The following is a 24,488-nucleotide window of genomic DNA, read 5'->3' on the forward strand; positions in this document are numbered from 1 at the left end:
TCCTGGGAGTGGTTGCCCAGCTATCAGTCTCTGGCGCTGGGGATGGCTGCTGCAGGTCACAAAATGCAGACTCTCGGTGTTTCTTGATGTTTCCCAGGTCCAGGTCCAGAGCAGGTTCAGATGATATTCAGGAAAGGGAAAGGGAAGGGAAAAAGAAACAGTCCAGGGTAAAAATTGGACTGCCTAGCTAAACTAACTAATAAGCAGAAGCAAAAGCAAGCAAGCCAGCAAGCAAGCAAGCAAGCAAGCGAGCACAAGCCAGCCAAACCTCTCCTAGACACAGACCATGGGGGGAGGTGAGCAGGCTGATAACAAGACAAACTAATCCTTCACTTTCAGAGTCAGTCCTGAAGGCACAGAACATAATATCAGGCATAAACAGAACACACGATTTGGGATACAAACACCATACCATCACCCTAGGACAGGCAACTTCCCTCCCTCTGGCACAGCCCTGCTGGGCCTGTGAGAAACGGGCTGGGCTGTGGCATGCAAGAGAGTTAAGCTAGGGAGTGAACCTGCAGCTGAACAGGGGCTGGCAGCTGAAGTGAAACTTTTTAAAAGTTAAAAAAAAAAAAACTTTAAAAAAATATGGCACCCTGTCAGGCCATGCCCAGGCTGTAGATGAGCAGCTGCTGGTGTTGGGGACATGTACAACCCTCCCTGTGATGGCTAATGCAGGAAAACATGTGTGTTCTGAGCTGTGTGTGACTGCTGTTTCCTTCTTACGGGTGTCTTTTTTCATGTCTGTTTCATCAACGCATATTTTATCAATGTGCAATTAACTCCTAATTAATTATGAGGAACAATGCTCACTCTTTAAAAATTGTATAAGTTTAATAAGGGATAAAAAGGACAATATCCAGTGCTGGGGTGCTTGACAATCTGCCAAAAGCACACCCTTAGCTCAAAACAATTTTTTATTATATACTTTTCATTACATTGGTTCAATACATATGAATGGAATTAAAAATATTCAAACACTCCTGTGATTTTACATGTTCTGAGAATTCTTTTGCTTGGTTTTAACCTTTGACTTGTCTGCAGGCCATCCTGTAGATTAAATCAATATCTTTTATTTCTTCTTGAGGTTCTGAGGTTCTGTACTGTTGTTCTGATAGTTCCTGATAACTGGAGAGTCAGTAGTAATCTTTCTCTTGTGTCCTGATTCTTGTCACTGTTATCTCATCATTCAGATAAGATAGTCCACAAATACATTGAATCAACATAGCTATTTCACACCTATTTCACAACTTTGAGTTAGTTACACAAATAAAAGTATTTAACAGTACATCGTTTCTATTTTAATATTATGCAAAAGTCTAAGCTATAATATATTTATCACACTATTTATAAATTACTCATGGCCAGAGCACTGGCTGCAAAAGCTGACAGATTATACTATGTTAAAGCAGTTAAAATGGGTTACAAATTGTACTATATTAAAATAATTGTGATCAATAATAACTTGCAAAAACAAATACATACATGAAAGCCAATATTGCCATTTATAACATTAATAATTTGCAAGGTTCGCTCTACTACTTTTTAGATGGTGAAAGCACACCAAGGAAAAGCAAGAAACAAAAATCCAGAGTCAATCAGTCCAAACCAAGATAAACTGAAAACTATTTATGTTGAAGGGTGTGGGAGGGGGGGGTGTGACAAAAGGATAAAGGGGTAAGGATAAAAAGGAGTATGACCTAAAGGTTCAATAGCACTTTACAACATTTAAACTTAACAGCACTTTAATCTTAACAGCACTTTAAACTTAACTTATAACGAAAATGTAACAATTTAGCAAAGGACTCATTCAGGATTTCCTACGGAGTCTTGTGTCTGCCTGAAAGATGTGAGAAAGAAGGTCTTGAGAACCCAAATCCTCTCTGATGCATGATTTAGCACCTCAGGCAAGTTTGGAAACATCTTCATACTGGATATCTTCGACTCTGCGCCCTTTTAAAGGTCCCGAGTTTATGGTTATTGCCACTGAAAACCTCTTCTCATTGATGGATTCCAAAATGCCTTCATTTCCCCTGTACTCACCGTTTAATACCAGTACTTTCTTGCCTGGTGCTGGTATTACAGTTTCTAGATGTGTCTGATCAAGCTTCAGTTTGTCCCCAGAGTCAATCACCTTCACAATTGCTGTGTATTTGTCAATCACTTCCTTAACAACTGCCTTCTTCTTGTGGTATTTCTCTGCAAGCTGTTTTGTTACAATTTTTACAATTATTTCAGGCTGTAACCAGTAGTCTTTTCGAGATGTTCTTTTCTTCTCCTCTTCAAGCTCCATGATCTCTTCAAGTGCAGATTTCTTCTTTTTCTCTTTGGGCTGACCAGAGCAATGATCTGCTTGTCTTCTTTTCACTGCACCCTCCACCATCTTCAGTGCATTCTGTCCAAGGACACTTGTTTTAGAAGATGCTGCAACTGAAGTCCTTGCTCCTTTGTTTAATTTAAATGTAACTTTTTCTTCTTCATTTTCTCTATTCAATTCAGTATAGACTGGCATTTCCACATCTTTCCCCTCCAAACCTCTTCTAACTTGTTGTTCAATTAATTTAGCAGTTCTTTCTTCATCATCAAGGTCGTGTTTCTTCTTCCTCTCTTGTTCTTGCTGCCTGTGGATGGTCTCTGGGTCCCTGTCGATGTACTGAATGTACCAGCCTTTAGGAGTCTCACCAACCTTGCAAAGACCTTCTCTTCCCAGCCACTTTGTGAAATCAGTGAGTGTCTCCCATTGCGTGGCGTTCATGTGGATGTGTTCCCGATGGCTGATGTACTCGTTGTACACAATATTATTGAGGACTCGCCTTGTTCCAAATCGCCTCCTGAGCAATTCCAGGAAATCCTTTCGGAATTCCTCAGAGAAGTAATCCATGAATTGCTGAGGATTTTCAGAAGCCAGCAGCAGCTGCCTCTGGTGGGACTCGGACATGCAGTGACACTTGAAGCCGTTCTCATCGCGGCACTGCTTCTGGCACATCTGGCAGTACCAGCGCAGCTTCTGCAGCCCCTTGGACTTGATGCGGTTGGCGATGGCCTTGGGGCTGAGGAAATCTGACTTTCCCATGGCACCAGTCCTGTCCTGATCCCGCTCCCAACCCTGTGCCTGTCCAGATCCCACCCCTCCGGAAGTGGCGGTGGCCAACTACTAAATAGCAATTTACTTAAAGCCCTATCTTACTTTAAAATATTAAAGTGCTTAAGAATGTTGGAACCACAGCTGCAGGAAAAACAAAAAACCCCTGTGCTGGTTTGAAAGCAAACCAGTGGGAGATCCCAAGTCAGAACTACAATTTAGCAGGAAAATTAAAATTAAATGAGGAAGTACAAAAACACTGACAGAGTCAGAATACAACCTGACACCCTGCGGGTCAGGGTGGTGGCAGCCGTCCCAAAAAATGGTGGCTGCAGTGCTCCTGCAGTGACAGCTGTGGTTCTGTGATCCTGGAGAAGGGTGGAGTTTTGCTCTGCAGGTCCAGCGCAGGTCTGATCTTCCTCTGGGAATCCAGTGGAGAAAGCTGACTGTGGCGTTCCACAGCATAGATTATATCCAGGTGGGAATGCTTGGCTCCTCCCTCTGGGTGGAGCTTCTCACAATGGGATGATGAAATTCTTATCAGCCATGCAGTGACATTCAATGGCCCATTAACAGAAGATATCTCCCTGGAGGGAGGATGAGTTGTGAAAGAGATAAAGAAAACTGCCCCACCTGGTTTTAACAGATGGTAATAGTATGCATACTTTTGGTTACATCTTGCATTGCAGCCTAAGACACCCTCCAACCACATTTTTAAAGTTAGAAAATCTAGGTATTACTTTATTATCTGGCCAGGATGTACCACAGAAACCATCTCATCCACACACATAGCCCAGGTGTGCAGAGAGAATCATTCCATCACACACCGCTTTTACAAGATTTTTCAGATGTTTTACATAGTCAAAACTCATAGAAATTAATTGGGTCAGCATTCATTGGTCCTAGGTTGCAAAGTTCTTATATTCGGTGTCCTATTGGATCCAGATTTCTTTGCTTCTGATGTTAATTAGATTTTCATTCCTTGATTTTCTTACAAGGAATTTCAGGATGTGTCTCCAACTGTGGCAGAGGCAGAGTCCAGGGCAGATGTTCCTAGATGGCTGCTGATGTTCTGTTGATGGCCTTTATCTCTTTGGGGATATTCCCAGTCTGTTGATATACTGAGTTCATCAGGCCTCACAGAGATAAACACTGCCCTGGAAAGAAGCTTCAGTTCTCTTCCCCCAGGGCAAAAGTGAACAACTCTGGCTAAAGTTATAAAAAAAAAAAAATTAACTGATATATTTCCCAATAGAACCTATCATTGCCTCACCAGGGTACTTCTTTACAAACTGGGCTAGCTGAATTGTGTTTCTGTTATGGCCAAATTTACCTGTGCAGCTTCAGAGCAGCTGTAGCTGTGACAAGCATTTCTCCCACATTTGCTGTATCATATGCACACTTGCATGCACACAGTCTGTACAAGGTACCTGCAAAAAATTCCCCTCAAAGGCAGTGAAATACTCACTTCAGATGCCTTTGCATCTTCTCAACAAGCCAAGGGTCAAGCCTTGGGGAGCGGAGGTCTCAGCCAAGGATTCATCGTCGCTCAGGGATTCTCTAAGTGCAGTAAACTTAAGAGTTCACTCCCTGAGAGGCCCCACTCAGAGGGAGGTTGCTGGCCACAGCCTCTGCAGTCCAGAAAGGCTCAAAAGGTCCCATTTTGGACCACTGTTTATAGGGCAACAACACAGTGGGCTTTAGTCATAAAATAATAGGAGCTCATTAGACAGCAGGAGTTCCTGAGAGCAGAGATAAGCTCAGGAGGAGCTGAGCCCAGGTGCTGTCCATCAAGGCCAAGGCCTAATAGGCATTGCTCTGATCATAGTGCAGCATGGGGGCACAGGGACATAGGGGAGGAGATGCACCACCACACTAGATTGGCTGCCCATTTCATTTTGTCCATAGAGAAAAACTAAACTTTTATTTTATGTATATATATATTAGGGTTGGAAGGGACCTTAAATATCATCTAGTTCCAGCCCCCTGTTGTAGAACTTCTGCTTAAGGTCATTTGCCCCTGTCCTGTCAGTACATGCCCTGACAAAAAGTCCCTCTCCAGACTTCTTGTTGGCTCCCTAAATGCACTGGAAGGCTGCTTCAAGGTCTCCCCAGAACACCCCCAACCCTCTCAGCCTGTCTGTGGAGCTGGTGTGTATGGGGACAGGGCACCACCTCGCGAGAGCAAGGTCTGACCCCCCTCCACCACACATTCCAAGCTCCCAAGATGTCTCGAAAGAGATCACCTTTCCCAGTCTCTGACACAGGTAACTCCAGCCTGAAATCTCTCTTAATGTGATTGAGTGGGGCTTATTCTCCCACCAGCTTACTTAGAAACCAGCATATCTCTTGGTACCCAGCATGGGGCGAGAGAGAGAAGCTGGAATTACAATTTCTTTCTAAAGCATTTGTGTATTGGGGTACAGAAAGTCCCTGATCATCAGGATGCCCGATATATTTACATGGATCTTGTACTTCACCCTGTATCTATTTCCACACATATAAGGAACTATTTGCTCATCATGATGGCCTTTTTAAGGCTAGGGAGAGGAATCAAAATTGCTTTGTTAACATACTATGTTTATTTCATGATAACATCAGAGGCAATGAATTTCATTTGGAATATATATTTAGTCCTGCTTGCCTGTGCTAACCAGATCTCACCTCTGACAGGCCTGGCATGACCACTTTTCTCTCACAAATCTCTGTCTTCTGTGTTTATCTCAAGTTCCTGCTGTGGTTTATCTTATGGCAAGTTCCTTCCACTGTGATCTTGACAGTGTTTGGGACAGGTAACTGCTCTTTATGTCCTTACAGACCTCTGGAGGTCCCTTCCAACCTCAGCCATTCTGTGACTCTGGGAATATCCCTTTGGTCTGTTAGGGTCAGCTGTCCTGGATGTGTTTCCTACCAACCTCTTGCCCATCCCTTGTTCATTCTGGCCTTTGGGGGAAAAATTATTTACATTGAACCTGCTCCCTTTTGGCTTGGAACCACGGCCACCACACTCTCTCTGCTATGCTTATTTGACCAAAAGTGACCCCTTGTCCTCCTTCCCCCTGCCCCTGCCAATGATGTAAGGTGGGAGGGAATAACCTCTGGGTCCGGGCCACACACCCATCGTGCTACTGCAAAAATTACCCATCCTGGCTGGAAGCAGGACAGATTGACCATCTACAGCCTCTCTGGGTAACCTGTTCCAGGGTTTCACCACCCTCAATCTAAAAAATTTTCTTCCTTGTATCTGTGTGTACACACCACAGAGGCCCAACAGGCCTTAGAGTAGGTGTCCACAGAAACACGTACATATTCAAGGTGACCAAATTCTGAAACATGAGTAACATCAGATTGCCATAGCTGAAGAGCTTGTAGCCCGCTGGGGTTTGTTCCATCCTGAGTCATGGTGACCTGTTGCTTGTCACCAGATGACACAAGGAAAAACGATGCACCACAGCTTTGGTCACGATGAAGAGACTAATTTATTTTCTCTGACTCCAATCTTTTATAGTTCTCAAAAAGTGCCAGTGAATTGGAGGGTGAACACCTCTCCAACGACACTGGACAAACTACCTGTACATCAAATTTCTCTGCCTCTATGAAAGAATGCAAAACAATAGGTTGTTTACAGAAAGTTGTGTGGGAAAGTTCTCTACAAGAATGTAAACTCAGAAGGCTTTAGAAAACTCTTGAAAATCAGGGCGACAGTTGCTGACAATCAGAGCATGAGACAATGATATCACATGCTGCTGCAGATGTAAGATGGAATTGATGTCGTAGGGCACGAGCCTCTTGATGGAAAAACTGATGTGATTGAATTGCCTGCTGTAATCTATCTGGTACTGGGGCAGCCCATGCCAGGGCTGTTATCTTATCTGCACCGTCACTTCCTTCTACAATGAACCTAGGCAAGCTGGTTTGACTACAAACATGAAGAATCTAAAATGGTGCAGTTTGTTGGCATAAAATATGCCATAATGTTTTCAGCAAATAAAACAATTCCTTTTTATTTACCTCTTTCAGAACAACACGATCTAATTGACAAACTATATTGCATACATACTGAGAATCAGATACAAGATTTAAATTTTCATAAGGCCATCAGCCTGGACGTCAATCTTTTCAGTCTCTGACAACCACCTGTTTTTCACCCTAGGAAGAGATTGTTATGTTAACAAACTCTCATTCTAGAGATGTTTTCGCATGGGAACTTGAAAACTACTTAGCTACACTTAGAAGAAGTGACAGGCCAGCTATTAATTTAGCAAAGCAAGGCCTGATTTTATGAGGCCTTTCTTTTATAATTTCTCTACCTGTCTGCAACATCTCCCCCTTTTAGTTGTTTCCTTTCTTTTTGTTTTAAAAACAGCATGCATGAGTCTTGCTATGAACATGAAGGTAACAATAAGACGAAACAATATATGTAATGGAACTAGAAACTTACAGCAATAAGGAATAATTCAGATAGAACAATTAGGAATATTTCAGATAATAGACATAATTAATAACACGTGTGAAATTGGGTAATTAGTAATCTCTGAAATATTGTACTATTGTCCCAGAGTCTGACTCCTTAGGAAGGCAGGAGATTCCCTGGAAATGGAAAATATCCCTGTCATGATTTAACATAGTTTGGTTTTTAGTCAAGGAAAAAATCCTCGAGCTACAGAAGTGATTCCCTATAAGGACCTTGGCAGTTTCCTTCGGGCCTGACAGAACCAATCAGCTGGCTAGTTTTGATTACTGACACCCTGTTAAACCACTTGAAAAGCTGACCATGCGTCTGTGAAAATCACCTTTAAAAGCAAACAAAGCCCGGGAAAAACTCTCTTGCTTCTGGCCTTTGGACAGGTAACTGGATGCTGGCCCAGTTTAGCCGTGCTGCCTACCAGGCCCAGGCCAAGCTTTGCTCTACTGCAGCGCTGGCCCAGCCAGGCCTCGCTTAGCCATGCTGCCTACCAAGGCTGAGCTGGGCTTTGCTCTACTGCAGTGCTGGCCCAGCCAGGCCCCGCTTAGCCATGCGGCCTACTGGAGCTGGGCTGGGCCTTGCTCTGCTGCAGCGCTGGCCCAGCCAGGCCTGGCTCTGCCACTGAGCCGGGCCCTGCTCCACCACCAGGCCCTGAGAGCAACTCCTGCCACGAGCTGCCGAGTCATCTTGCCAAGGGGTTGTCAAATCCACTTGGCAAACCAAAACCACTACGCCCCCTTCCCTCCAAATTGTTGTAATTTTGAAATTAAAGGGCTTTCAGGCAAAGATATGAGAAAAGGAATAACAGTTCTTTACTAGTGTGTGTATGCATGTAACGACCAAGGAACAGACTCAGAGCCACAGTGATACTTAGAAGTTTATTGAGAGAAACGAGACGTTTTTATACACTTCAAGACACGGTATTTCCTTATATGGTGTTTTACGCTATCACACCATGTCAGCAACAAGCTTTCTTAATGCCCTTATATGAGTTGATCATGGGTTGTTGAGGTGTCTGGCAGCTTCCAGCAGAAAGATCCAGCAGAAATTCCCCCTATGGAGAGCATTCTCCCATTTCACAGCAAGGACCTGGAGAACCTTTCCCAGGAAAGATTTCCAAGTTTACCTCGAAAGGGGTACAGCTTTTATGAGACCAAATGAGCAAGTCAAAGTGACTTGATTACATTTTTAGTACAGAAACACCTGTGTCTAATGGCATCATTCCCAACCAGCCAAGGCCAGGGCCAGGCCAAGGCCTAGGTCTTGACTGGGAGGCTTTCCCTAAATACCTACAAGCAAACCTTTATTAATAACAGTTAGGAATGTGACTTCACAAGAGCTTATCTTCCCCATGAACAGGGGGCAGATCAAAACACACAGTAACCGGTAACAACACACATCTCCTTCCCATTAGGAAGGAGTTGTTTCCTAATGGGAAGGAGGAAACAACTTAAAATTACAAGAGAATCTGTCTGCCTACAGACTGAGGCTTAGCCACTGCAGCTCTGTTCCTTTTTTTTTTCTTTTTTTATGAAAAAAGTTAAATTTATTGGTTTAGTTCCCCTCTGCTTTTTCCTTCATCTGTACTTGTTTTTTTGTCTACTGTAAGTGTAATCTCTCTCCTGAGAATCGCTACAGCTCTGATGCCTGTCTTTCTTCACACCCTTGGTCCTCTCCCTACAGCGTTCTTCATGCTTTCGGTCAGAATCCTTAGATTTTTTGGTCCTCTTTTCATCTTCTTCAGAGTGGTGATGCTTTTTCTTCTTCTGTTTTTTAGCCAGGTGTGACTGACTTATGTGAGGCTCTTCTACATCCTCATCCAGCATAAGGTCATACTTGGCATCTTTCTTTGGTTTTATTTTTTCTTTCAGAGCAAACTTTGAAGGTTTGTCACTTTCATTCTCATGGTCCTTGAAATCTTCTTTGGTATACCGCCCACCTTTTCCCTTCCATTTAATCTTTGCAACAGACTGGCTAAAATCCACATGTATCCGTCTGTCATCTATCAGCACATTGTCCATTTTGAAGTAGGCTTTCTCACAGTCTTCCTCCTTTTCAAACTCAATGAAAGCATAACAGAGAGATTCACCAGTCTTCCGGTCTCGGATCACTTCGCAACTTTTAATGGGACCAAATCGTGAAAATATTATCTCCAGGTCTTCACCTGTGGTCACAGGATTCAGCTTACAAACAAACAGCACATTTTCTGGAGGCTTGATGTCTGCATCTGGTAAGTCTCCCACCATTTCCAGGAGAATAGCATGAGTTTTTGCTTCTTTTTCAGCCTGAACTTCTTGTATTTCATCTGCAGACCATCCTTTCATGTCATCAATTTCTTCATCTGCTCCTATTCTGCCACTGTTGAGCTGTTCCTTTGTAGGTTCTGGTGAGCGATCAGGAACACACAAGCCAGGTGGATCATCAAAGGGATCATCTAAAATTACTGTATGATTTATCCTGATATCTTGATATGGGATAAAATCCTTATCTACAAAGGTTTCATTAATTTTCTTCAATACATCCATGCCTTCTGTAACTTCTCCAAACACTGTATGCACACCATCAAGATAATCCAGGTTTTCCCCTGTGGTAATGAGGAACTGTGATCCATGCTGATCCCTGCCATTGTTCACCATTGACACAGTTCCTTTCTTCTTGTGCTTGATTCTGGGCACCTTTTCTGCCTCAAAAAATCTGGCTTGATCACCATACAGCTGACAAAATATGGATTCCCCTCCACGGCCAGTTCCCATGGGGTCACCAGTTTGTATAATAAAATCTCGCTGTACATTATAAATAAGACAATAGTTGTAGTACTTGACTTTGCAGAGCTTCAGGAAATTCAGACAAGCACGGGGCCGCTCCTCTGTGTACAGGTCGATGACCAGGTCGCCCATTGTGGTCTCCAGCAGCACTGCCATGCTCTCAGGAATAACCAGTCTTTACTAGGAAAATTAAAATAAAATGCAGTAGTACAAAAACCACTGACAGAATCAGAATGCAACCTGTGGGTCAGGGTGGAGGCAGTAGTCCCAAAAAATGGTGGCTGCAGTGCTCCTGCAGTGACAGCTGTGGTTCTGTGATCCTGGAGAAGGGTGGAGTTTTGCTCTGCAGGTCCAGCGCAGGTCTGGTCTTCCTCTGGGAATCCAGTGGAGAAAGCTGACTGTGGCGTTCCACAGCATAGATTATATCCAGGTGGGAATGCTTGGCTCCTCCCTCTGGGTGGAGCTTCTCACAATGGGATGATGAAATTCTTATCAGCCATGCAGTGACATTCAATGGCCCATTAACAGAAGATATCTCCCTGGAGGGAGGATGAGTTGTGAAAGAGATAAAGAAAACTGCCCCACCTGGTTTTAACAGATGGTAATAGTATGCATACTTTTGGTTACATCTTGCATTGCAGCCTAAGGCAAACACTTTTTCAATAAAAGATCTTTTCTGTCTGAGGCATTCCTGTTTCAATGCCTCAGTGCTGGTGAGGCTAAACACACACAACCTATTCCTGTACACATGCAGACACAGATATTCCTAACAAACAAACTCACAGTGTACCCTGCAGCACTCAAACTTGCAATGCCTTTTTTTTTTTCTCTTTTACCCACAGTAGAGACTCAATGCTTCCACAAAACAGCACAGAAGGGACTGAACCCCACAAGGCAAGAGCTGCAGAATTGGCTTCAGGACTCAGACCTGCTAATTCTGGCTATTCCATAACAAACCATGCAAAAAGGCACAAGGGGGGACTTCAACCCCACAAAACCAAAGCTGCAAAATTCACAATTCACCCAGGCAATTACAAGATTTGGTATAGCCCTTATACCAAATCAAATTTCTGTGAGTTCCTACAGAAGGAACCCTAATTTCCACAACAAAACTCTTGTCTTAGCTTTTGCAACTAAGATCAAACTGGTGTGTGCACTGAAGACTTTAGGATTCACCATACAACAACATTTTATACTTTTAACCTGGCACCAAGGCTCACACCCACTTTTGTTATTCACTTGTATAACTTCACATATGTATTTAATAGAGGGTAGCAAATTATACCATCACTAGTAATTTATTTTCATTATCCAATTATACCATTGATGCCAAAACATTTTTGCTTTTGATTTATTTTTCACATATTAGCTCTGTAGACTATTATTGTATAGTTATATAGTTTCTTCAGCTAATTCCAGTATTTTGTTAGACAAACACATTCCTGGAATCCTATTCTAATCTTGCTGCTTTAGTGAACCAAAGCCATTCCACTTTCCCATGTATTTAGGTATAAACAATGTGGAGCTAGAAGCAAAGGGGAGGCTTCAGTAGGGGGCCAAACCAAGAGGGGGAATTACATCAGTAACTGTACTTCTAACTGGGGATTCTTGTCAACTATGTTAATTTGCTAAGCTTACAAATAATCTCAAGAAATTCTCAATAATTCTTTTATAGGGGTTTCAAAATTCCTGTGCTTACACGTCTGATTGGTCAAGGTCAGCTCACTGGCCTCACTGCAGACTTAGCTGTCTGCATTCAGGCTTGAATGAGATTGCTTGGGGTCCCTGTTTGAGTTCAAATCCAACCTGTGATTGTCTTATCCCAGGGACTCATTTACTTCTACTCTGTAACAGCTAGGCTGGTCGAGTTAAGGGCTGTTATGGCCAGCTGTGGCTGTGACAGTTCCCCCATTCTCTGTTTCAAAAGGGCAAAGTGACTGACATATGTCAGAGACATAGAAAGCACACAACTCTCAAAGGCCCTTGTGACAAACAGCCTCAAGTTTATTCTCACAGCTCCTTTTATAGGAGCTTGAAATTTCCCGAGCTTACACATGTGATTCATTGAGGTCTTAGCACTGACCAGCTGACCAATAATACATGTGCATTTAGGGCTGAATGACATTGACTGAGGGTCCCTGTGTAGATTTGAATCCAGACTATCCTTGTTCACTCAGGGACTTGCTTTCTTCTAGGCTGGTTGAGTTTGGGGGGCAGCTTCATAACAGCTGCAGTGTGACAGATAAGGTGACAAAAACAGCATCATGTTACAGATGATAAGCCCAGTTCAAATAAGGCTGTCTACCCAACTGAACAATCCCATCCCCCTCAGGCAGGGATGTATCTCATCTGGATGTATCATCCAGGATCTGTGAAATAAGATCACCAGTAATACAATTTTCCAGGCTAGCATGCTGCAGGCTCATTACTTAGAAATTACAAATTAAAACTTAACATTACAAACAAGAAACAATTCAAGTTCAGAACTGTCAGAAAAAACAACTAACAAAAGAAACAGTTTGTCTTAGTTTGGGGTTGTGACCCGTGTTCTTAAATAGATAAAATCCTTAAGTCCCCATATCCCAAATATATCTACAAATTACAACTCAACACTACAAACAAGAAGCTATTCAACTCAAAACCATCTCAATTAAAATCATACATCCTTCTGCTACTGATGTTTCTCAAATGTTTAAGTCTTAGGGTTCAAGTAGGGTGATGGGTAGATTGTCTTGCCATTGTTGACAACATTCTGCATCTGACAAACTGTCAGCATCCTGGGTCATGTTGAATGCAATTAAAACTTACACTTCTTCAGCCAAATGTGGGTCAGGGACTGCTGGGTGGGTGGTCTGCGTCCAAGCTCAGCTCTTAAGAGAGATAAGCTCTTTGGTGAATACAGCTCTTTAATGATTTCAGCTCTTTGCTCACTGAGTGCCTCGCAGACACGGGGATGAGAGAGAGAGAAGGCTGTATGAGATTCCACAGTGGTGTCTTTATTGACAGCTCCTGTGAAGGGTCTCAGTGACAGTTCTTCTGCTGAACTGGACAGAAATGGGGTTTTATATAGGGTACAGAGGTGTTGGAAATTGTCCAATAGCAAAGCTTGGGGTGAATATGACCTATAGTCTTACAGAGAGATAACAAGGGTCCAGAGGCGGAAGAGGGGCTAGTTTGGTCCAGTCATCATTTCTTACCTTAGGCAAGTGACTGCCAGGGAGGCCTTGCAGGGCCTCTGGTTGCTACAGATCCTATTGATGGTCTGACTCTTGCTCCTCTTCTTCCTCCCCTTTGTGTTTTTCCAATTTTGCCACGAGCTCTTTTGCAGGGTTGAAGACCCCGTTGGTTTGCTTCTCACAGACATAGCAGCGCTGGGATTTGCGGTAGTGCTGGAGGGCACAGCTCTCACAGAAGTAGTGCCGACACTTGGTGACCACGGGGTTCTGGAAGGAGCCTCTGCAGATGAAGCATTTGAAAGGCATGTCCTCCTCATCACTGCTCACCTCGTAGTTTCCATTGTCATTGACGCCATAGCAGCCCTCGTCCAGCTCCCGTTCAATCTGCCAGCCGTGCTTGTAGTCTGAGCGGTCGTGCAGGAATTTGCAGCTGTCCCCAAAGCCGCAGAACCCGGTCTCTTTGTAGTCCTTGCAGATGTCAGGCTGGTAGTCCCAGCGCACTGTGGCCCGCAGGTGCTCCGGAGCACGGATGGGGCCTTTCCTGACCATTCCTGAGGAGGCATTTCCCATCGATGTGTCCTTGGGCTTCACATACTTCTGGTAGTTATTAATGCCACGATAATTTTTATCATCTTCCTTTCCTCTCAGCTCCTCCTGGATTTTTTGGCTGCGCTCAAAGATAGCCTGGGCATCCTTCTCCTTCTCCGTGTCCAGTTCATACACTGCTGTGGCCCCCATGTCTTCTGGGCCAACAGGTTTTGCCGACCTGGTCGATTTGTACGTGACCCCGATCTCCTTGGCAGGATCCTCATCCTCGCTGCTGCTTGGTGCATGCTCCGGCCTCTCCCTCATGTAGCGCCTGGTCTTTTGGATCATGGGGTTGGGGGTGTCCCTGGGCAACTTCTTCCGCACCACGGTGCTGCCCTCCTCCCCATTGCTGTCCTGCTCCTGCTCACTGCGGGGCCGTTTCCGCTGGCCGCTGCCCGCGGCTCGCACCCGCTTCTTGAACACAAAGCTGCAGACGCTGCTCTCCTCCGCCATCATGTGCTGCTGACTAAAAAAATAAAGGCAGAAAACACTGGCTTAAACTGACAGAGTTAGGATACAACCTGACAGCCTGGGGGTCAGGGTAGTGGCAACAGTCCCATTAAATGGTGGCTGCAGTCCTCCTGGAGTGACAGCTGTGGTTCTCTTACAGCAGTGATCCTGTAGAAGGGTCTGGTCTTCCTCTGAAGCTTCAGTGGTGGTTACGTGGCTCTTGTCCTCTGGGAGTCCAGTAGGCAAAGCTGCCTGTGGTGTTCCACAGCTCAGTTTATGTCCAGGTAAGAATTCTTGGCTCCTCCCTCTGGGCAGAGCCTCTCACAATGGGATGATGTAATTTTATCAGTCATGCAGTGACACCCAATGGCCCATTAAGCAGAAGATAACTCCCCGGAGGGAGTTATCAGAGATGAGTCACAGAGGAGATAAAGAACACTGCCCTGCCTGGATTTTAACAGCTTATGAAGATGGTGATACAGTACATACTTCTGGTTACATCTTACATTGCAACCAAAGACACTCAATATAACAGTCTTCTTTGGTGAGGTTCAGCATTCTTGAATGCTAGACAATTTTACAAAACTATTTTTCATACTTGTTGGACTTGTAAGCTTGGCTTGAAAATAAGTTCAGTTAAGGCTGCCTTGTCTTTTCAGAGCCATAACCTGACAGGTCCAGGTACCACCAGAACCCAACTAAGCATACATATCCCAGATTACCACCCTTATCCCTCCCACTAACCGGGTTTCAGGGAGATCCCCAGAAACTATACCCAGGGAAAGAGGAAAAAGTCAGTGGGGAACACCTTTTAGTAAAATTTGCTGGCAACAAACTTACAGCAGTCTGTAAAAAGAAGCTTACAAGATATCAAAAATGCAACAATCACTAATGAAACTCAAGTTATCTAGTACACTGACAGTACTGATCAGCACCATGTAGGCAACAAGCTGGAGTAGCCAGCTATCCTTTTGAGAACATTTCTGGAACTACAGTCCAAATATTCCCCAACAGGTGCATATTCCTTTCCATTTATGGAGTTAAGCTTTTCTAGCTTGATTTCTGCTGAGCCACTGGTATCCCATATTGTCTGGAATAGGCCACCAATGCATGTTTAAAATAATACCTACTCCTCTTACATCCAAATATGAGCAACACTTGCAAAAAAACCCATACCATTATTCCCTGATTACACTCAACTAAGTTCAGTTTTTGGCGCTGTGCTGGTTTGAAAGTAAACCAGTGTCTTGGGTGATTTTATGATTATAGTCTATTCCCTGATCATCTGTTTTATGCCCAAAATGGTTGCTGTACCTTTAAGGTGGGTCTGGTGGGGGGTGGGAGGGTGAGCCTTGGGGTTCCTCCATGGCTTTTTTCAAAGCATCACTCCCCAGGCATCTGTGGTGCTTTGCAGACTGCGTTCTCTTTTTCTTTTTTGCTTAGCTAGCTTGGTTTCTGTTAGCTTAGGCAAGAAGGTGTTTTTCCCCTTTCCCTGGCCTTGGAGGCTGTGTCAGTGATCACTTGGTAGCTTTCTTCACAGATAACTGTACAGTTTGTTTTTGGTCTGAGATCACAGAGAACGAGAAGAACTGGCCAGAGAAGGCTGCTCCATCTCGGCCCCTGACCTCAGGACATCCAAACTAGCAAGAGAAAGGACACCAAATCCACCTGCTTCATCTGCTGGCAAGAGGAGACCAACATCAGGGATTCACCAGGTTCCCACCTGCTTTTGTTCAAGCTTCTGCATGAACCCCTTTGTTTTTAAGGTTTTTTTTTTTCCTTGAGACAGGAAAAAACTCCTAAAAACCTTTTCCTACTATGTTGCCAGCTGTTGTGTGTTTTTTTCTTTCTGTAGAATTGTGGGTGTTTTGTTCTGTTGGGGGGAGGGGGGAGTGACTAAGGTCTAACAGTTCAATATCTAGCATTTATTTACCCCTTTTTTCTGTGCCATGTGGGCACTCCATTTGTCAATAAAGGGGTTTGAGTGCCCAGGACTGAATCAATGTTCATATTGTAGAGGGTTTGGGCACTGGAAACAGGAATGTCCCCAGAGGCAGATGGGGGCAGAGGGAACAGACCCACCCCTACATCAGGAATGAAGGGGACCAGGGGCAGAATCCGCAGCTGAATCCCTGGTTACAATAGAGCCAGGGAAGAGAAAAATTGACTTTTTAATAGACACTCTGCCCACTTACTTGGTATTAAATACAAACCAGGGAAAATTAAGCCAGGAAACTGCAAATGTTGTTGGTGCAACAGGAAAAGTGGAACAATGAACATTCTTTAACCCCATTAAATTCAGAAAACAGTGGCTAACACACCGATTTTTATATATGCCTGAATGTCTGGTTCCTCTTTTAGGAAGAGACCTGTTAAGTGAATTGGAGGCTCAGATTGTATTTAAAGATGGAGAAATACAATTATTGGTACCTGAGACTAAAGCCATCAAGGGAAGGACTTTTATGTTGCAGGGAACACCAGAACAGACAACTTTGGAGGAATACCCAGAAGCAGTAGCAAATGCAGTAACATCCCTGATTTGAGGCAGGGGAACTCCAGGCTATTCCCAACAAGCTCAGCCTGTAAGTGTTACCCCAAAAACTGGGTCAAGACAAGTAAGGCAGAAATTGCATCATTTAAACTTAGAAGCTAGAAGGGAAATCAAGAGCCTAATAGAAAATTTCAGGGAAAATTACTCATGGTTTAAAGTGATAGATTTGAAGGATGCCTTCTTTTGCATACCTCTTGATAAGCAAAGTCAGGGCATTTTTGCCTTTGAATGGGAAAAAGCCCCAAACTGGTCAGAAGACTCAGCTTACCTGGACTGTGTTACTGCAAGGATATAAAAAAGTCCAACAATTTTTGGGAACCAACTGGCAAAAGAATTAGAGGTCTGGAAAAAAGAGAAGCCAGAAGGGTTGGTGCTGCAGTATGCTGATGACATCTTACTAGCAACTGAAACTAATGAAACATGTGTGGAATTTACTGTGAAAGCTCTGAATTTCCTAGGCCAAGGAGGTTACCAAGTACCTCAGGAAAAAGCTTAAATCATGAGGCAGCAAGTTACCTACCTGGGATTTGAATTAGTACTGGAACAGTGGAGGTTGGGAATGGACAGAGAAGAAGCCATCTACCACATACTCCAACCTGTCTCTGCCCAAGATTTAACAGCATCCTCAGGTGTGGCCGGATGATGCACACTGTGGGTCTCAAATTACAGACTTTTGGTCAAGTCATTGTATGAGCTTTTAAAGGAGGCCTCAGAAGGACCTTTGATTTGGACTCTTGAGGGTGAGCATGCATTCTGTAACCTAAAGCTGGCCCTGATGTCTGCACCTGCCTTAGGACTTCCTGACTTAACAAAACCTTTGAACTTTTTGTGCATAAACAACAGCCCCTCACCCTTGGAGTTCTGGCTTAGAAGGTAAGAGACTTCAAGAGACCTTTGGGATACTTTTTGAAAAAGTCAGCCATGGGTGGCCCTGATGCCTGTTAGCCATAGCTGAGACTATTCTCATCCAAGAGGCCAGGAAATTGACTTTGGGACAAAAGACAGTAGTGCACACTTTGCACACTGCATCAGGACAAAAAGGCGGGGCATTGGCTTTCCCCGAGCCAAACGCTGAAGCACCAAACTTTGGAAATTAAAGTAACCACGGGGGTAAGCCCAGTCCAATTCCTGAACACCCCAATGCAAGGAGAAGAGCCATTGACCCATGACTGCTTTCAGACAATTGAGAAGGTTTGTGCTGCTTGACCAGACCTACAAGATGCACCCACTGAAGATCCAGCAGAGCTCCTTACAGACAGAAGTAGTGCAAGAAGATGAATAGCCAGCTATGCAGTAATCTTGTCAACCAAAATAATAGAAACTGCACTGCTGCCCATGGACACCTCACCACAAAGGGCAGAGCCCACAGCACTACGAAGAGCCTTGGAAGTGGCAGCAGGAAAAACAGTAAACATATGGACCAGTTTGAAATATGCTTTTAGCTCTGTCCATGCCCATGGGGGTATATGGAGGGAAAGAAGCCTATTAACAGCACAAGGCTCTCTAATTAATTAAATATAAACAAGAAATACTGTTCCTCCTTGAAGCTATTCAACTGCCCAAAGAAGTGGCCCCAAGTGCACACCAGCATGGGGATTCCCAAATTTGAGCAGGAAATAGACCTGCTGGTAAAGCTGCTTGAGAGGCTGCACAACAAGGCATCCTAGCATTAATCCCTGAGAAAGCTATTTCACTTCCTGAAGGTAGCCCTGGGTACAGTCAGGCAGATTTAAAATTAGCTACTTACCTAAAAGCCCAGAATAAAGAGTGTGTGTGGCTGGTAACTCCCAATAACCAGGTCATAGTTCCATCACAACTGATGGTACAAATGGTAAAGGAGAAACACCAGCAGACCCACTAAGGAATCGCTGCTACGGTGAGCAGTCTGCAGACTCAGGTACTGAGTGCTTGTGTGACAAAAACTTGTCAGATCTATTACAGAAAAATGCCCAATATGTCTTAAAAATAGTTGTTCGAATTCAAAAGGACCTCCTCCAGGGATCACTAAAAGAGGGAACACTCCTGAGGATCAGTGGCAAATTGATTTTTCTGAGCTACCACACCAACAAGGAGACAGTGTTGGTAGATAGCTTCTATCTACCTTTTCCACTTCTCACCCAATAAAAGTTTCTCCTGCTGCACCAACAAGGCCAGGGAAGTCACCAAGGCACTCCACAAAGAGGTCATATCCAGGTTTGGAGTGCCTACAGGGATGTCATCTGGTAGGGAACCTCATTTTATATCTGAAGTCTAACAGCAGCTTAGTAGGCAGTTGGGTATAAACTGGGATTTACACACTCCCTGGAGACCACAGTCTAGTGGAAGGGTTGAGCAAATGAATCAAACCCTAAAAAGACAAATTAGCAAAATATGTCAGGAAACTTTCTTGAAATGGCCACAGGTGTTATCACTAGCCTTGGAACAAATTTGAGTACAGCCCCAAACTCACCTGAAGGTGAGCCCATATGAGTTGATATTTGGGACACTATACTCTATTGCAACCTTCCCTGGGTCCAAGGAACAGACTGGAAATCAGGAAATGGTACAATAATTAATTTCATTAGGGAAATCCTTGAATGGGCTAAAAAAGTTTATCATTCCCTCAGAACCTCTTACCCTTGACACCCCAGTGCATTCATTTCAGCCTGGGGATCATGTATACATCAAGATCTGGAAACTGGAGCCACTTCAGGAGCATGGAAAGGACCTTATCTACTTCTGTGGACTACAAGAACAGTTGTGAAAGTCAAAGGAATTAACTCCTGGGTATATTACACCTGAATTAAGAGGGCTCCTGACTCAGAGTGGCCAGAGGAAAACACCAGACCCCTGCAGCTGAAAACCTTGAAGACATCTGTAAATGAGCAGTGAAATGTATAGACTAAATACTTATTCTGTTATCTTTAAGTGGGGGTGTGGAAGAAAATTTAATGCTGACTTTAATCCAAGGGTTTGGTAAAATGTGCAATCTGTCCAGCATTAGAGCCTGCCTCCCTGTGCCCCATTCAGCAGGGGAACACATTCCTTGGGGAATTATCTTTATAGATCTGTCAATGGTGATTCAAGATAATAATCTGACTAAGGTGATAGCAAAGGCAAATGTCACCCACTATCTGGATGAGAAGCAAAGATGCAGGTGACAAAGAGATGGTATTCCTAAAGATCTGATAGCTTGGATGATAACAGGACAAAGGGGTAAGGAGTGTCCAACAGGCTCCCATAGTCTCACCCAACATCTTTTAGAATTTGCTTTAGCAGCCTCTGGAGGCCAAGCAGCCAGGTTGATAGATTTATGTTAGATTGTGAACATCCCAAAATATCTCAGACTTGCCAGAGTGTCAAACTCTCTGAAGCAAGCTTCACACCTGGACAAAGCCCTTAAAAGGACAATGGGAGCACTTAGGGGAGGCAGGATGGTGCCTAGATTAGGGAATCACACCTATGAATCACCCAAGTAAGGGTCAATAGAGGTATGGAGAAAAACAGAACAATGAAAGTCAGTCCAGCACCACAAACTGGATGGCCAAATTAGTTCTAAACTTCAGAAGCCAACACTTAAATTGTGTAAAGTCCCTGGAAGTTCCTTTCCCCAGGTTACACTGTTTGGATTACCCCAGATGGATATTGGTCCATCCAACTACTGTTTGGCCCCAGCACCTGACAAGTTACTTTAGGATTATTAACCTTATGCCCAGCTTGGAAAAGAAGCCCCAGCAAAGCCCAGTATTGGGGTAAGGTAAAGCAAGGCACATGAATGGACAGGACCTTCAGTTTCCACAATGTTTGAATGGGCTCTACAGTGTTTTCTCTTACCAGGAGCCATGGCTCTGAAAACAGAACTTCATTTTTTTTACTTGCCAAGTTAGATTATCTAACAATCTGAAGCTAATGAAAGGGGATTTCAAATTATAAATAAGCAAATATTGAACTGACATTAAAAAGCAGACTGGTCTTAGATTTATTGCTGGCTGAAGAACAAGGGCTTTGTGGATATTTAAAACTGGATAGAGAACAACTGTCTTGTGTACACATCCCAAACATAAAAGATCTCCAAAAACAACTTAACAAAATGTGGCAAGTTGCTGAAGACAGCAATGCTATCCACAAGGCCTCTGAAACAAATTGGTTCAATAAAATTCTCCAAGGAATAGGGGGATGGTCCCTGAGAGGATGGCTGGCTAAAATATTGGAAACCCTTGTAATTATAGTATTATATTGTACCCTTATTATATTGTAATTGTAGTAGTTATTGGTCTTGCTGTTGATCATGTTTACAAAACAATCAATTGTGGTCTTGCGAGAATGTATGTGATTGGAGTAGAAACTGAATTGAAACTTACCAAATCATCTTACGAAAGCAGAGAAGTTTCAAACGGGGTAATTGGTGCCATGAGGGTTAACTCAGTTTCTCCTGTGCCTGTGAACTTTTAGCTGAGAAATAAAGCATGCAAAATCTGCTTTGTCAGCAAGGACAGCTGGAAGAGAAGGAGATGACACCTCCAGGAATGCAGCAATAGCCAAAACAAGGACCGAGTTTGGGAACCTGGGGAGGGTTTTATGGTAATGGCCAAATTGTAACATGCATTTAACACATGCAAATTGTGATATGCAAGCAACACACTTGTAAAATCATGTGTGCACACAAAGTTAGCAGTTATCACCCATGTAACCAGGTGCCCGAATAAATTCTGTCCTTCTTAGCTTTAAATTGGTGTTAAGGAGTCTTACTCAACTAGTTTTCAATGGATCTGGTGATAGTTCAAGCTGAGATTTCCCTCAGCAGAGTCTCAGCTGTCTCTCGTTCCATAAAGCCATTTCTTCACAGCACAATATTGCAGAAACAGCTCAAGCTGGTGCCTCTGAGGAGGGACCCCAAACAAAGGTCTGTGGGCTTTTACCCTCTCACAGTCCAAGCAACATGCAAGTCCTCCCCTTGACTCCTCTGCTCCTGCTGTGTCTCCTGGCACCACACCTCTTCTTGCCCTTTGTTGAACAAAGTCTCGTCTCTGGCTCCCACCCAGAGCTCAGCCTGCAGCTTGCAGACCAAGCTACCCGCACCAGGTTGCTCAGCGTCCCCATGGTGGTGGCTGTAATCAGAGGAGGGCTTTGTCCACTTGTCCTGACTCACTGCAGCACCCGGCTCAGGTCACCAGGCTGCAACAGTGCCCTCACCAAGGCAAGGCTCATTGCAATGGGAGTAGGCAGTAAATCTTGGCAAAACGCTAGGCTGGATTGTAGCGAATGGTGGGTTGTGACACGAGCAAGAATTGGACTCTCATCCTATAATTTTAGCAAAATTACAAATGCAGGATTTGAGCGATTGCGTTTTGTGTTTGTCTGTAGGCACAAAATCACAGAGGGTTTGTACACAAATGCATCCTTTTCCAACATACACTGATATACAGCTTCAACAGTTTAATCAGGACGAGCTTCAAGATGACAAACATTCTGTTCAGTGTCCAGACAAGTGTCTTTACTTTCCCAAATAAATCTCTGTGGTTCCTGTACCACACATGCACCAACACCCCACCCTTGACATCCCCTGCCCTCTAGATCATCCCCTCCCCAGCCGTGCCAAAGCCCCTTCAGCACTTTTGGGAGGTGGGGGGGGTCCCCCATGCCCACTTTTTACTTTATTTCATTCCTTTCTATCAGCATGTAAACTTCAACTATTAATTTCATTAACTATTATTATAGCATATCAACACTTCACTGGACATATATATATTGAATATATATATCTTTTTATATATATATATATGAAGCATATCTAGGGATAAATAAAAAGTACAGGCATGTTTTTACACTAATTTTTTTTACTATCAACATATATATTAATATATAATATAATAGATTTATATATAATATGATAATATATATTTGATATTTACATAATATTACAATATATACTATGTATTTAATATGTATATTTAACATAGTATATATTGTAATATTATGTGATATTATGTAAATATCAAATTATTATGCATTATACATAAAATATTATGTAAATATCAAATTTATCTATACTAAATATAATAACATATGGCATTATATATATTTAAATTATATTATAATCATAAAATATATATTATATTATAATATATAATGCTATATATAATAATATATAGCATTTATATATATAATAAAAATATTACTATTTTTTACTATCTACATTTTTTTTTTACTCTTTACACATATATATTTTTTTAAAAATATATATATAAACATACACACACACACTCAAGCACGGAGGACACAGAGTAAGTGAAACACCATTCACCCCAGAGAAGCTGATGCAGTGGGATCAGTGCCTTTTCAAGAGAAGAGATGCATGCACGGCTCCCCTCTCTCACTCCCCCTAACCAGCCAGCAGTGCTATTAGAGGCTGCACGGAATTTGAAGAGTAAAGCTTTGCCTTTATCCCTACTGCCAGACAGTGGAAACAGCTTTAGCTTTTCACTTATGTTTCTCATCCTTTTTTCACTCACATTTCCTGCCCTTTCCCACCCTTTTCCCCTCACCTTTCATGCCCTTATTTCACTTCTCATTTCCTTCTCTTTTCTCTCTCTTTCCCCTCCTATTGAAACGCTTTAAATGTCAGAAAAGGGGGAATTTTCCCTCAATTTAAACTCTTAAAGCCAAGGGATAACAGGGATTCACTTGCAATTTAAACCTTAAGATGATGAAAATGGGGAGTTTGCTCTCAACTCAAACTCATAAAATGGCACGATAAAGGTTTTCCTCTTCCTGTTAAACTAGAAAATAACAATTGCCCATCAGCTGATGGGCAGCTAAGTCATGAAAAAGAGAGATTTTCCTGCAACTCATACCCTTAAAATCATGGTGAAAGGGAATCCCCTCCAATTTAAACACAGCCAATAATGGAAAAGGAGGTTTTCCCCTAAAACACCTCTTTTCTCTGGAGTCGCTGGGATGGGACCGAGGGCACTGAAGGCCCTGAGACAGAACTGGAAAAATGAATTTGAAAAGAGAAAGAAGAGAGATCCCATGTGCTACCCCACCTGCTCAGGTGTGCTGCTCCCTCTCCCGTGCTCTCCTGGGGCACAGGGGCTGCCCTGCCCCTCCTCATCCTCACTGACCACACCTGGGACTGCCCTGCCCCTCCTCATCCTCACTGACCACACCTGGGGCTGCCCTGCCCCTCCTCACCCTCACTGACCACACCTGGGGCTGCTTCACCCCCTCCTCATCCTCACTGACCACACCTGGGACTGCTTCACCCCCTCCTCATCCTCACTGACCAGCCCGGAGCTGCCCTGGACACCGATTTTCACAGGAGTTTCACTAAATCCCACTCTGAGTCTCGCTCAATAAATGGAGCAAGCCTTGCTGCTGTTCATATTACATATGAAGCTGCCTAATATGGAAAAAATCTGAGGAAAAA

At 43.4% G+C, this 24,488-nt stretch overlaps 3 protein-coding genes across 3 annotated transcripts; all 3 read right to left on the reverse strand.

Annotated features, from left to right (window-relative positions):
• Positions 1 to 1,906: 1,906 nt before the first annotated feature.
• LOC128788406 (DNA/RNA-binding protein KIN17-like) lies at positions 1,907 to 3,076 on the reverse strand. Its single transcript, XM_053943424.1, has one exon. It carries the CDS (start codon positions 3,074 to 3,076, stop codon positions 1,907 to 1,909), a length of 1,170 nt encoding a protein of 389 aa, XP_053799399.1.
• Positions 3,077 to 9,127: 6,051 nt separating this feature from the next.
• LOC128788392 (peptidyl-prolyl cis-trans isomerase-like 4) lies at positions 9,128 to 10,471 on the reverse strand. Its single transcript, XM_053943406.1, has one exon. It carries the CDS (start codon positions 10,469 to 10,471, stop codon positions 9,128 to 9,130), a length of 1,344 nt encoding a protein of 447 aa, XP_053799381.1.
• Positions 10,472 to 13,566: 3,095 nt separating this feature from the next.
• Positions 13,567 to 14,535, reverse strand: LOC128788414 (E3 ubiquitin-protein ligase RNF113A-like). The gene has a single exon (XM_053943427.1). It carries the CDS (start codon positions 14,533 to 14,535, stop codon positions 13,567 to 13,569), a length of 969 nt encoding a protein of 322 aa, XP_053799402.1.
• Between the last annotated feature and the right edge of the window lie 9,953 nt (positions 14,536 to 24,488).

The sequence above is a fragment of the Vidua chalybeata genome, chromosome 5 (genome assembly GCF_026979565.1).
Source record: "Vidua chalybeata isolate OUT-0048 chromosome 5, bVidCha1 merged haplotype, whole genome shotgun sequence".
Taxonomy (NCBI): domain Eukaryota; kingdom Metazoa; phylum Chordata; class Aves; order Passeriformes; family Viduidae; genus Vidua; species Vidua chalybeata.